The sequence below is a fragment of the Suricata suricatta genome, chromosome 15 (genome assembly GCF_006229205.1).
Source record: "Suricata suricatta isolate VVHF042 chromosome 15, meerkat_22Aug2017_6uvM2_HiC, whole genome shotgun sequence".
Lineage (NCBI taxonomy): Eukaryota > Metazoa > Chordata > Mammalia > Carnivora > Herpestidae > Suricata > Suricata suricatta.
This window is the reverse complement of record NC_043714.1, coordinates 27383105-27396575: the sequence shown is the minus strand read 5'-3', so window position 1 is coordinate 27396575 and position 13471 is coordinate 27383105. Positions and strand designations below refer to the sequence as shown.

The following is a 13471-nucleotide window of genomic DNA, read 5'->3' as shown; positions in this document are numbered from 1 at the left end:
GGGGGGGGGGAAGGAAGTCGGCCGAGGGGCGGGGGACAAAAGGCCGAGCGGCTGGCTGGGGGTCTCGGGGAGGGGGCGGGCGTGTGCGGCCGGGGCCGGGCTACGCGGAGGACAAACAGCTGGCGAGTGTCAGGGTCTGGCCGCCTCCCTGCTGCCCACACGCACCTACCAGCGTCCGAAACGCACATTTTCCTTCTCTCGCCACGAGTTCACCTGGGACTTTGGAAATAACTGTGCGGTGGGAGCTGCGCTCCAGCCGTGTCATTTGCTAGGGGTGGGTGGCGGTGCCCAAGGAAGTGAACTTATTTTGTTCCTTCACAAAGACTGGACCAGGCGGTGCCTTTCACGCGAGGAGGTTACAACCACCGACACCTCCTCGTCTGCAGCATTGTGTGTGCGAGGCAGCACCTCAGGCCCAAGGCAATAATCATTTCACAGAAAATGCACCGCCCCGAGTGTCTTATTGCTGTGATGAAATGGAAATTTAAATAAAAGGTCGAACACGTGCGTTCACTGGGAAGTATTGACATGGGTGTTACATCACCAGCAGCCAATCAGAGAACTCCAGTCGTGTTTATACTTCTACAACCACCTTGTGAGTATTACAGTATGTCATAGCGTTATAAATATTAGGCAGGGTTTTCCCCAGGAGCGGGGAGGAGTCTGCTTATACGGACGTTGTGTGCGACGCCAAGGACTGTGTGTCTGGAGACAAGAAATAATTTTTCAGACTTATCTTTTTAATTGTTTACATTGGATATGGAATTTAGAACGACTAGAAGAACAGATTGAGCTAGAAACGAAACTCATAATCTTGGTCGAGTTTTTCAGAAAAAGGTTTTCCAAGTTAGAGGACTTCTCCTATTTTTGAAATTTTAATATACTTTATTTAGCAAGTTCTGAAGTGTTTAGACAGACTTTATTATTTTAAAATGTGAAATTTTAAATTACTTTTTTTCAAACCTATTTTAGGTTAAAAAAAAGACGTTCTGTAACTGCGAGGCTTTTAAACTTTAAGAAATATATTGAAAGTTTAATCACAAACTAATATGAAATGTGTTCAAGATTACTCTTGAAAAAGGGAAAAAGGACATTTATATGACAGGGTGCACTTTTTACACTAATATGTGTTAGGAAACAAATTGGAGATACAAACTCTACACTTATAAATTATTTATGGTTAGAGGCCTTAATAATATGCGTTAAGTATTAATGGAAAATTTTTTGTGTTTAATAAAGAGCATGCATTACAATTTTTAGGCCCTCAAGTTTTGTGATAATGTTCTTTTGAAATTTTTATTTTTCAAATAAGAAAATTATTTAAAACATTGAATATATAATGTAGAGTATGGAATATGGTATGTTTCTCAAGATTAGCTTTAAAAAACATTTTCTAAGACATTATAAAATACCATTAGTATTAAATTTTTCAATGGATAAATATATGCATGTACATCCAGACTCATATATACTATTGATTGTATAGATTTATTCAAAGCAACTTCCACTTAATGCTCTATAATTTTAGTATCAATGTCAATGAACAGTGTTTTATATGAAACAAAAAAACATTAGTTCTGTCTTTTAGATGAAATGTATTTTTAATGTAAAGAATGATGCTATTAACCTTCCACAAGAAGATTTTGGTTTTGAATTATTTTTCCTGTAATGATCATATTATCACCTATCCATATTGTCACCTGCCCACCAGTGATCAACAGCTTCAAATTCTGTTATGGATCCTCAGGTCGACATTATTGGTGGTGGTTTTGTTTGTTTCTTCATTTCATCCTACTTTGTTTTAGTTATTGGAAAGTCTGTGACAGTAGAATCATGACATTGACCTAATTTGTACCTTGGAGAAAAGAGAATTCTGCCTGCTTATACTATTTGCTTATACTGTGTGCTTCCATGTAATATATGGCAGAATGCTATAATAATACTGTACTTTGTCCTTACTGCATTTTTTCAGTTCCAGACACTTTGCAAATAAATGCATTATTTGCTGTATTTTAACCACTTGTGCCTCTCCCATAAAAAGAGAGAATCACTGAAGTTAATTGCTTATCTAGGATTAAGATAATGGTAAGTGAAAGTGGGCTTAAGAATTTTTATTTCAACTTTGCAAATTGTTTTCATTCCAAAACTGTTAAATTAAAATCTTTGCTTCTTTTCATTCTTATATGTTTAGTACATAATAGGAGTTTATGCTAGTATTATTATTTTTGCTTTTTGGTAGCACTAGAACTACCAAAAATGTTTGAATTGCTACTGGTATGAATTGTGTCAGGACTGTAATTTTCTCAGACATGTATCTTACCTTATATTTTGTAAAATCTACCCTCTCTTCTGTCTGGAATTATATTTAATAAACATGGATTAATTAGCAGTGAACTCTAGGTTCAAATGGTACAAATAAATGACTTAAACTAAAGGACTACTGAACTCCTAACAGCCAAATAGTGTGAGTGTGTGGTATGTGTATGTGTGTATGAATTTATATTTTTATTATTTTTCTATATAAATATAAATGTCTTCCTGATATATATAAAGATATATTAAGGTCTTCCTCTAAACCTTAAGGGAGATGGAATCAGAATCAAAGTTCAAAAGGATAGTAATCACAAATGTCTCAAAACAGCTGTCTGAGGGAACTTTGAGTAACACAGGGGATCTCCTGTCCTGTAAATGGAGTTTTTCAGAATTCCCCCACCCCTTCCAGTCTCCTGCTAGCAAGCAGGGATCTGTTCTCCCCTTAGCCCCTACATCTACTGTTGGGGGTTCTACCATATTTAAGGGGATTCCCCCTTATGCTTACCAGGGGAACCCCTTAAGAATGGGGCATTCCCCAACCAATTTATCCCCTAATTTCACTTTAGGCTATGTAAAATACTGCAGCTTACCTTGATACTGTCTCACTGTAACTGCTATGAGGCTGACATCCTATACCTGGTTCATCTGATCTTTGATAAACTTGACAGTCAGTTACTGCTTTGGTGGAGACACTTTGCCCCTTTAGTTCTAGAGACAATGGCCTATGATTCTGTGTGGGGGGTTGACATGTGTCATTTACCAGAATGAAGCACCTGAGAATGGAGACCATGTGTTATTCACTCTTATAATCCCCTACCCCAATCCCTGCTTGGCACACAGTAGGGAATTAGTATATGTTTGTGGAAAAATTTGTCTTCCTTTGTAGTTTAATTTGGTAGACAACTTTTTCTTCTGTTTCTTTTTTTTCTTTCCTTAGCTAAAAAGCATGATTTTTAAAGATATTGAACTAATGCTTCCATTGAATGTACATTAAAAACAGCAATCATATATATATATATATAATGGAATATTATTCTGTTCTAAAAAAGAGGGAAATCTTGTCATTTGCAACAACATGGATGAAACTGGAGAACATTATGGTAAGTGAAATAAGCCAGACACAGAAGGCAAAAATTGCATGATACCACTTCTATGAAGTATTTAGTCAAACTGATAGAAACAGAAATTGGGAGTAATGGTTACCAGAGATTGGGGAGAAAGGGAAATGAAAGGTATTAGTCAAAGGGTACAATGTTTCAGTTATAGAAGGTGAATAGTCTTAGGGATCTTTATAGCATAGTGTCTATATTTAGCAATACTTACTGTATACTTAAAATTTTCCTAAGAAGGTAGGTCTTAAGTGTTTATCACAAAAAAAGTAATAATAAAGTGGTCAGTAGAAAACTTTTTTGAAGGTGATGGATATGTTTACAGTATAGATTGTGGTGATGGTTTCACAGGTGTATATTTATCTCTAATTTAAATACGTTCAATAGTACAGTGGGTGACCTGGCTGGCTCAGTCAGAAAAACATGGGACTCTTAATCTCAGGGTCATGAGTTTGAGCCCCACGTCAGGTGTAGAGATTACTAAAAAAAAAATAAAACATGTATGGTACACTGTATCTGTGTAATCATAGACTACACTAAATTTTAAACTTTTTCATATTTTAAACATGCTCACAGGAGAAAAAAGTAAGAGAAAAGGTCACTCATTATTTCTGGTAACCAAAACTAATCACTGTTGTGTAAATACAGTCTTTCTTTTCTGTATCTAGCTAAAATTTTTTTTGTGTGTTTGTAAATTAGATCTTAGCATATTTGTGCTTTTAGTTATTAATATGTGTTAATATGATTAAATATTTTTAGTGTCCTTTTAATGGCTATGGATATACCATAATTAATGTAACCAGTCTTTTGTTGTTGAACTTATCATTGTTTACAGTTTCTTGGTCATTATAAACAATTCTTTAGTGAATATCCTTGAAACTGAAACTTTGTGTCCATTATTTCTCTAGGATAAATTCTAAAAGGGGAATTTCTTACAAAAGGAAAAATCATTTTAATAAAGTCATTAGTATCAGGGAGCCTGGGTGGCTCAGTTGGTTAAGGCTTCAACTTCAGCTCAGGTCATGATCTCATGGTTTGTGTATTCAGCCCTGCGTTGGGCTCTGTGCTGACAGCTTAGAGCCTGCTTCAGATTCTGTGTCTCATTCTCTCTCTGCCCCTCCCCAACCTGTGCTCGCAGGCTCTCTCTGTCTCTCAAAAATAAATTAATGTAAAAATTTTTTTAAAATAAAGTCGTATCAGTTGTCCTCCAGAAATGCTCATAAAACTGTAAAAAGTACCAAAAGAAAATACAATTAGGGGAGTATTTTTCTAATATTGGCCAGTGAAAGACCTAGTTCTAAGGGGAACACAAAATCAAGTCTTTTAAAGAAAAAGACTGATAGGGGCGCCTGGGTCGCTGAGTCCATTAAACATCTGATTTCGGCTCCAGACAGGTTTATTAAGATGTCTGTGCAAGGATATTCACTGTAGCACTGTCTATAAGCCTAAATATAAAAGTTGTGCTTCCATCATGTGGAATTATTTACATACTTTATGGCACACACTTGTAATGAATTATTGGCCAGCCATTAGAAAGCTTAACACAGCATTTTATAAGTCCAAGGCTTATTGTTGAGTGAAGAAAGCAATATATTAACACATATAATAGGAATAATTAATTCATCCTATTAATATTTATTGATAGCCATGGTCCCTAGAATGTATATGTAAGTTCATACGTGAATACGAGTATGGAGAGTAGTTTTTTAAAAGGATTCATCAGAATGGGGACAATAATTATCTCAGTCAGTAGTTGAACTTCAGTTTCTAAAAACTTTGTTAACACATTTTCTATACTGCTTTATATTGAGAATATTATTTAAATTGGGTGTATAATCCAAAAAAATCAATAAAGCTTATTTTCATTTTGGGAGAAAAAGTTAACGTCAGTAATCAATGACAGACTTTTTCCCAGGACTTCTGGGAAGGAATACTGTTCATTTTTTCTTTTTCTACCCGTTTTGCTTTGCTCCTAAAAAATAAACACAAATTATTTAAAAGCTAAAAAGCAGTGTTTCTTTTCTTTGAAAGTCCCAATCTCTTTAAAACTTGGTTTTTCAAAGTCTGAAGTTTACATGCAAATGTTCAGAGAGGAGTCTATCTCAGTAAACCGTACATTCTTGCCCTGCCCTCTAATCCATTCCTACTGTGAAGCCAGTAATCCTTTCAAAATGCAAATCTGATCCTATCACCCCACCCACACTCACGCTCAACACCCTCCAAAGGTTTCAATTATTTTCTGTTTGTCTACATATAAAAACACTTTCTAAATGCCTGTAGAGTCTAGTAAGATCTGGCTGCCTTTCATACTCTCGTCTCATCTCATGCCTAGTTCCCTCTGCTCTCTAACTCTTCTCTAGAAGGTAGCCTTTTTCTGTCCTTGATGTTTGCTATGATACCTGTCTGGCCCTTGTAGAATCTATTCTCTGTCAGTCATGCTTTTCCCTCCTTTCTCATAATTAACCCACATTCATCCTTATATCACTTCCTCAGGGCAACTTTCCCTAACCACCCACTGCCCCCCCAAACATTCATATATGCCATTGCAGGTTCTCCTAATATTTTTTTTAACTCTCCACAGCACTTGTCATAATTGTACTTTTTAAACATTTGTAATTATTTGATTATTGCATGTTCCCCCAATAAACCAAAAGCTCCATGAGGCCAAAGTTTACTTCTGGCTTTGCTCAATACTGTCTTTCCATCATCTATAAACAGTGACTGTGACATTGCAGATAATTAGTAAGGATTTGTTGAATGAATCAAAATATGAACGTGCAAATATGCAAACACTAAGTATGCACACAACCTTGAACTTTCAACAAAAGACTAAAACATTGAGCAGAATAAACTATTAGAAATACAGTGAGTTTTTTTTTTTTTTAGAAATACAGTGAGTTTTAAGTGTTGATAATATGTGCATGCTATATATACAGTGTAAGGCATTTCTATAAAGTATACAGTTGTAAGAAGATTGTTGTGAAGTTTTTAAGAACTAAAGCTAGTAAATAATAATTCCAATCACAACTACTAGGTCATTAAAAATATAAACAAATGAAATGTTGCTTTATCTGTGAAGTTATGCTTTTAATTAAAAATATTTGAAAATTCAGGGGTGCCTGGCTGGCTCAATTGGTAAAACAGGCAACTCTTGATCTCAGGGTTGTGAGTTCAAGCCCCATGTTGGGCATGAAGCATACTTAAAAAATTACTTATTTATTTATTTTAAAAATTAGGTGAGTGTCATTTTTTTAATTTTTAAAACTATTTATTTCTTTTGAGAGAGAGTGTGAGAAGGGAAGGGACAGAGAGAGAGGACGAGAGAATTCCAAGCAGGCTTTGTGCTGCCAGCACAGAGCCTGACCCAGGGCTTGAACCCATGAACCATGGGATCATGACCCAAGTCAAAACCAAGAGTGTGATGCTCAATCAACTGAGCTACCCCGGTACCCCTAGGTGAGTGTTATTTAAAAAAAATATATGAAATTCAGAACTTAATGATAGCTAACCATTTTGTGATTGCAGATTCTTTGTCTTTTAATTGATCATAAATAAGATCACTGTACTCTGAGAGATGAAATAAAAAGTAAAATGCCTTCCTCTATGTATGACTTGTATAAAAATAGATCATTTTTACAATATGAATTTTTATATTCACTGTAAAGAATGAGCATAATAAAGTAGGAATACAGGCTTAATATTTATTTTTATTGAAAACTGAATTATGAAAACCACATATACATTATTAATGTATATTAATACAGATACTGCTTGGTTCACATTTCCCTGATAAGTTGATTAATTAGACTCTGATCAGTAGCCACAAATTTACACTAATATACCTCTTCCATAAGTTTACAAATACAAACCGGTTCCCCTCAGAAGGACCACATGAGAAAACATGGAACAGAGAAAGATGCCAAGGTGCTAAGGCCATAAAGGTGCAGTGCTGGGGCACCTGGGTGGCTCAGTCGGTTGTGTCCAACTCTTGATTTCCGCTCAGGTCAGGATCTCATGGTTCATGAGATTGAGACCCATGTCAGGCTCTGTGCTCTGTGCTGACAGCTCAGAGCTTGCTTGGGATTCTCTTTTTCCCTATTTGCCCCTCTCCCCCACCCCTGCTCCAGTGAGCGCTCCCTCTTTCTCTTAAAATAAATGAATAAAAATTTTAAAAAGTTCAGTGCTATGAAGAAATGTCGTAAAGCAGAACTTTCTTTTTTTTTAATACCTATTTATTTTTATTTATTTTTGAGAGAGAGAATGCATGCACTCAGGAGCGCAAGATAGTGACCTGGGGAAGGGCAGAGAGAGGAGGAGGTAACAGAATTCAAAGTAGGCTCTAGACTCTGAGCTGTCAGCACAGATCCTGACACAGGGCTCAAACTCCGGAACCGAGATCATGACCCATGACCGGAGCTGAAGTCCGACACTTAATTAAGTGAGCCACCCAGGCGCCCCTAAAGCAGGACTTTTCTACGTAACTTCACATAATTTCGCAGACAGCTTAAATTCCAAATGCTTTGGGTTCCTTCCCCCCAAAATTTGGAGGTAATGTCAAGGTTGAAAATATTACACTTTGAAACTAAAGCTAATAGAATTAATATACTTTCAGGTCTAGTCCAGTGCTCTTCAAACTGGAGTATGCTTAGCTCTGGAGGTTTACCAGGAGTTTCTAAGAACTGTGTGACCAGCACATAGTTTTTTCAAAAAGAGAATTAGTTGTGAGGCTCTCAAGTTCCATATGCACTATTTTTCTAAAACTGGGCTGCTGAAGAACCCACCCCCCCATTGGTTTTCTGTTCTTACTGCCCCCTTCACAAAAAACAAACAAACAAAAACCCCACACAGTTTACACATTTTACCCACCCCTAATCTTAACTGTGTCACATTGCCCCAGGATGGAAAGGGGCCCCAGAAACGGAAAGTAAAATGTCCCTAATTACTTGGTAGCTATACTTGTACAAATGGTTTTCAGCTTTTCCTTTCAACAAAAATGAAGAAAGACCTAACTAAAGTGTCAGCTAATCATTAGTTTTCAACAATAGATCACTAAGGGTTTTTTGCATGTAACTTGAAGGAGTTTAAAGAATTTGTGATGTAGATAAAACAAAACTCCTTCTGTTCCCATCATCCATAATTTTTTGTGAATATTCTCAGTACATCTTAAAAAGAAGAAGAAAGGGAATAAAATGTATGACAAAGTATTTCTCACCCTAGCAAACAAATTCTTAACACATTAATTAGTTGAAGAAACTCAGCTAATTAAGAAATACATTTTCAGTAATGTTTATGTCATGTTTAATATCAGTATATTTATGTTGCTTTGACCGAATGTGCACTAGTAATTATAATGGCAGCTCGTTTCAGGATATTTTATATATTTTGGGTTATAGAAATTTTTTTTTAATAGAAATTTTTGAAATTAAATTTCAATTGATAACAGACTTCTGAATATAAATGTCATATTATAAAACTGTGTGGAAGTAAAATGGAAGTAAAGGAATAATGTAAAATTTCCAATAGTTTGTTCATATATTTTTAAATGAATGATAGTGGGTATCAATAGATTCCATCGAATGGATTTCCTTCCTCTCTTTTTGTAAGTAAGCTTCACACCCAGCTCAGAGCCCAATGAGCCCATCTCTGAGCTGAAACGAAGAGTCAGATAGATGCTTACCCAACTGAGCCATCCACGTACCCCTGAATGGATTGTTCTAAGAAGATATTTTGTTTTGTAGTGTCAATATCTGTAACATGCCAGAAATGACATTCATTACAATAATTTGAATCTGCTGTGAAAATGTCTCAAATGCTACCTTAGAAATGTATAAAAGGGTACCTCGTATTTCAAAATTATTTTGAGGAGGACACTGATCTAGTTCAGTGTTTCCAAAAATACTATTTTTCACCAATTGGGAATGAAATGAAAAAAAATCTAGAAAATTTTTCATGAGGTTAAATTTGTTCAATTTAAAAGGCTATTACTTTAAATTAAACCCTTTCTCATGGTTTAGAGTTAAGATATATTTTAAAATTATGATGTTAGTGGATGGTACCTTCCTTTCTAATGGTTTTTGCCTCATTGCTTCCTAAAATGTTTTTAACAAGTTATTTTTACTGACTCAATAATTCAAAATCCTGAGAGAACCACTGGTCTAGTAGAATGTAAATAGGGATGTTTATTTTATAAAACAATATTTTGGAATTATTGAGGAATGGAGATATTCAGTTTACTGCCTAGTTTAGGGGACATAACCAACAAGTATTTTAAAGACATTTTTTGAGTTTCTATTGTGTACTGAACACCAAGATTTAGTAAATAAATGATTGCCCCAAACCCAAGCAACTCCCATTCCAATGAGAGAGAGGAACATGTAAAATTAATAATTATATTGGTTAAGTGTTGATAAAGATATGTATAAATTGTTGTGGAAACATGGAGGATAGAATGATTATTGTTGGTTTTAAACATTGAATTGCTAGGGAATATAGATGAAAGTAGGAATTTTACCAAAATATAAGGACATTTATCCTAGAAGTAAGAACATTTTAAGTAGTTCAAGTGTGTTTGGATTATAGAAATGCTTGACGTGAGATTTGAAAAGAAAGAAGAGGGGGAGATCAATACAAAATTTGTTTTTTCTCCTGAAAGCAATGGGAAGACTGAAAGATTTTTTAAGCAAGGAAATGACTAAATCAGATACTTCTTAATAACATCTAATTCCTAATTATAGGCTCATCCAACAATCTGATGTTTAATTTGGCCTTCTATGTAGATTCATCCACTAGGAAGAAACTCTCTTAGTAAAGAAGGTAAGTTCTCCTTCCAGATTAATGTTCTACTGAGAAATAATAAATTGGCAATCTATTCTGAATTGGTTTGAGATAGTATCCAAAATGTAATGTATTTTAAATATAGTGAACAAGCCCAGTGTGGGGATGCCCAAATCTGGCATCTGAGATCTGAGACAGTATTATTGGGATCAACACATTATTTCTACTTCTTGAAGTTCTGCTTGAAAAGCTATTGGGAATTCTGAAGATTTTCTCTATAAATTACATATCTGTCAGCCTCCCAGGTATACGGAGAATTCAGTAGTCGCGATGACAATAACTTCATAAAAGATGGTAATGATAATTTAAAAATTCTTAGAACACAACTTCCAGAAATGAAGATGAAGCTCTTCCAAACATTCGCAGTCAACCAATAAAAACTTGCCTCGAACTTTGATATATTACTCTTGGAACAAGAGCCATAAAGAACGACTGTGCCACTCTACTTCTGTTCTCAAAAGGAGTGGACCAGACAGTGTGGGTGGAGAAGGAAAAACTCAGAAGCGTCTTTGGATAAACTGCTCAAAGTAGTTGCACTACTTACAGTGGGTCAGCAGAGTCTTCTGCATGAACAAAGACAGTCAACATGAGTGAGAAAAGTTGTTTTCCTTTCGGTGAAATGAGAACCAATTCATTAATTTTGGCTTGATCAGTTTTTTGACTGCTCTGAGATATATTCCCCTAGGCCGGTCACAGGCAGTGTTGTACTGTGCAAAGTTATTATGCCTCACTGGGCAGTGGAACAAGTAGGCTCACTGAACAAGTACAATTCAGGTCCAGCCTACTTTTTTCTTCTGTTTAAGTAACCTGACCTAACAACCGTGGGATTCTGTTGTTGACTCTTAAATATTTCATGATTTTCAGGTTTGCTCAAGAGATGCAAATGATCAGCTCATGATTCAGAAACTGCTTCCTGCTCACATGCTCAGTGTTACATTCGTTAATACATTAATGTCTACAAAGATATCCATAAAATGATGGGCATATAATTTTACTAGAGAGTTATTTCTTGAGAGTCTTGGGAAAATTACCTAATATCTTTAAATCCTGTTTTATCATTTCTAAAACGGAATTAGTAATAGAAAGGTAGTAACCATATGAGTCTGTTGTGAAAATTTAATGAAAGTGTGTATATAAAGCACTTAGATCAGTGCCTGGCAAATATAAACCAACCAATTAATTTGTTCAATTTTTCAAACACTGCATGCTAGGTAGTAGAGATAAGTACTAGAGATAAAATGGTGATCAAGAATAAACATCTTGCTCTCATGAAGCTTACAATCTAAAGTAATCTAAGCTACAATCTAAGGTTGACAATCAAATAATCACAAAAAAATATGTAAAGAAGGAAGAGAAGAAGGATAAAAATGTGCTTTTAGAAATAGTAAGCTTAGGCTTGACTTTTAAGGGTATTCAGAGAAGATTTCTCTGGGAAAGTGGTATCTGAAAGATGATTAAGAGTTAATGTGTGAAGTGGAGAAGAGCATGGCTTTCCAGTCTGTGCAGAGGCCTGCAGAACAAGGTGTTTGAAGGACAGAATGCAATTCTGAGTGCCTGAAGCAGTTGAGGACGGGAAGCAGGATGTGAGAAAAGGTGGATTGGAAATGAATGGATATAATCCATTGAATAGCAATTTTAAGTTTGTCTTTTTGATAAGAACATTGGGGAATGGCTAAGGGGCTTTTGAATGAGGTAGGAGGAAGGGACCATGATTAGATTTGGATTTTGAGATCATCTTGGCTATAGAAAATGGGTAAGAAGGAGACCAAAGGATATAGAGGCTATTATAAGAGATGAAAACTTGGGCTCAGCTAATAATGGTAAAGTTGGAGAGAAATGGACAAAGTTAAGAAATATTTAGGAGGGAAAGCTTATATAAGTTGGTGATGGATTGGATATGGGGATTAAAAAAGAGCAAAGTGTGGAGGATGACTCTTAGTTGTCCACCATTCACTGAAACAGGTGACATCAGAAGAGCAAAATTTGGGAGTAAAGTCATGAATTCATATTTTGGAAATTTCATTTTGAGGTTCTTTTGAGATATTTAAGAGGAGATATTAAGTAGGCCACAGCTCATAGGATTTATATGTATTTATGTGTATATATATATATATATATATATATATATATATATATGAACACACACACATATATGTCATCTGTGGATTAGATGGTGACTTTTTTATCTGTAGAATGAGCATACTACCTGCCTCATAGGAATGTTGTGAGAAATGTGTTCAAGAGGCTACACATTATGTGCCTAAGTATATATTAGTAATTGTGCCCACTGAGAGATGGAGGAAAAGGCACTGGGATGAAAATGGAAGAGGGGTATGGAAATGTCCGAGGAAATGCTGCAAGTGTCAGGAGCAGCAGCCTGAAGCTAGTGTGATAAACACAATAATGTTTATACCACTTTTGAAGGTTGATCACTAGATTCTATTAGCAAGCTACTTAGGTGTTTCCTAAATGAGCAATTACTGAATCTGAGGTCTGGAAAGGCTCTGATTAATATTAACTACAGCATTAAATTATTCAAGGAAGTTTTCATGGAAATTTATGAGCATTTATTCATGGTCACTAGACCAATGTGGTAAGGTCACTGAAAAAAATTCCTGGAACTGAAGTTGAACCACAGAAAGAAGGGCATAAGTGTGTTCTAGGAAGAATGAAGAATACAGAGACTTAAAAAAGCCAGATCTGTAAAGACAGAGTGGGATTAAAGGGGATGATATTGGATAGGTTAAGGGACCAAATGATGAAAAGCAAGTAAATGGTGAGATCTGTCAGAAAATTGTAGCAGGGAAATGATTAGACTTTTCAAAATTTATTTATTTTTATATTTAGTTCTTTTGTTTATTTTGAGAGAGAGAACATGTGCACACACAAGTAGGGGAGGGGCAGAGGGAGGGAGGGAGGGAGAGAGAGAGAGAGAATTCTAATCGGACTCTGTACTGACAGAGCCTGACATAGGATCATATCCCACAAACCGGTGAGATCATGACCTGAGCTGAAACCAAGGTTCAGACCATCATATAGACCAGAAAATGGAATTGAAGACTGGAGAGACAGGATTATCAGTTATGAGAGTAGAACAAGTAAAAGATAGAAACCTGATGTCCAGGAGGCCATTTGGAAAGTAGTCCGGATTGGAGATGCAGAGAAATAGATATATAGATATATTTTGGGGGATTATCAATTTATACTAGGTGATT

The 13471-nt window shown here is 35.7% G+C and overlaps 1 protein-coding gene and 1 long non-coding RNA gene across 5 annotated transcripts in view; one reads left to right on the top strand and one right to left on the bottom strand.

The window, feature by feature from the left end:
- Positions 1 to 403, bottom strand: part of ZBTB10 (zinc finger and BTB domain containing 10) — a 33955-nt gene extending 33552 nt beyond the window's left edge. Inside the window, exon 1 of the mRNA XM_029923460.1 lies at positions 170 to 403. Within this exon, the coding sequence (XP_029779320.1) occupies positions 170 to 265 (96 nt within the window). The 5' untranslated portion in view covers positions 266 to 403. The remainder of the gene's footprint in view (positions 1 to 169) is intronic.
- Positions 86 to 11250, top strand: LOC115278976. Of its 4 annotated transcripts, XR_003903146.1 has the most exons (4): positions 86 to 595; positions 1973 to 2085; positions 10157 to 10235; positions 11121 to 11250. It is a non-coding gene; the product is annotated as an uncharacterized LOC115278976 (long non-coding RNA). The 4 variants fall into 4 exon arrangements; XR_003903144.1 differs by lacking the exon at positions 1973 to 2085; XR_003903145.1 differs by lacking the exon at positions 86 to 595 and having other exon boundaries at positions 602 to 2085.
- Positions 11251 to 13471: the final 2221 nt, after the last annotated feature.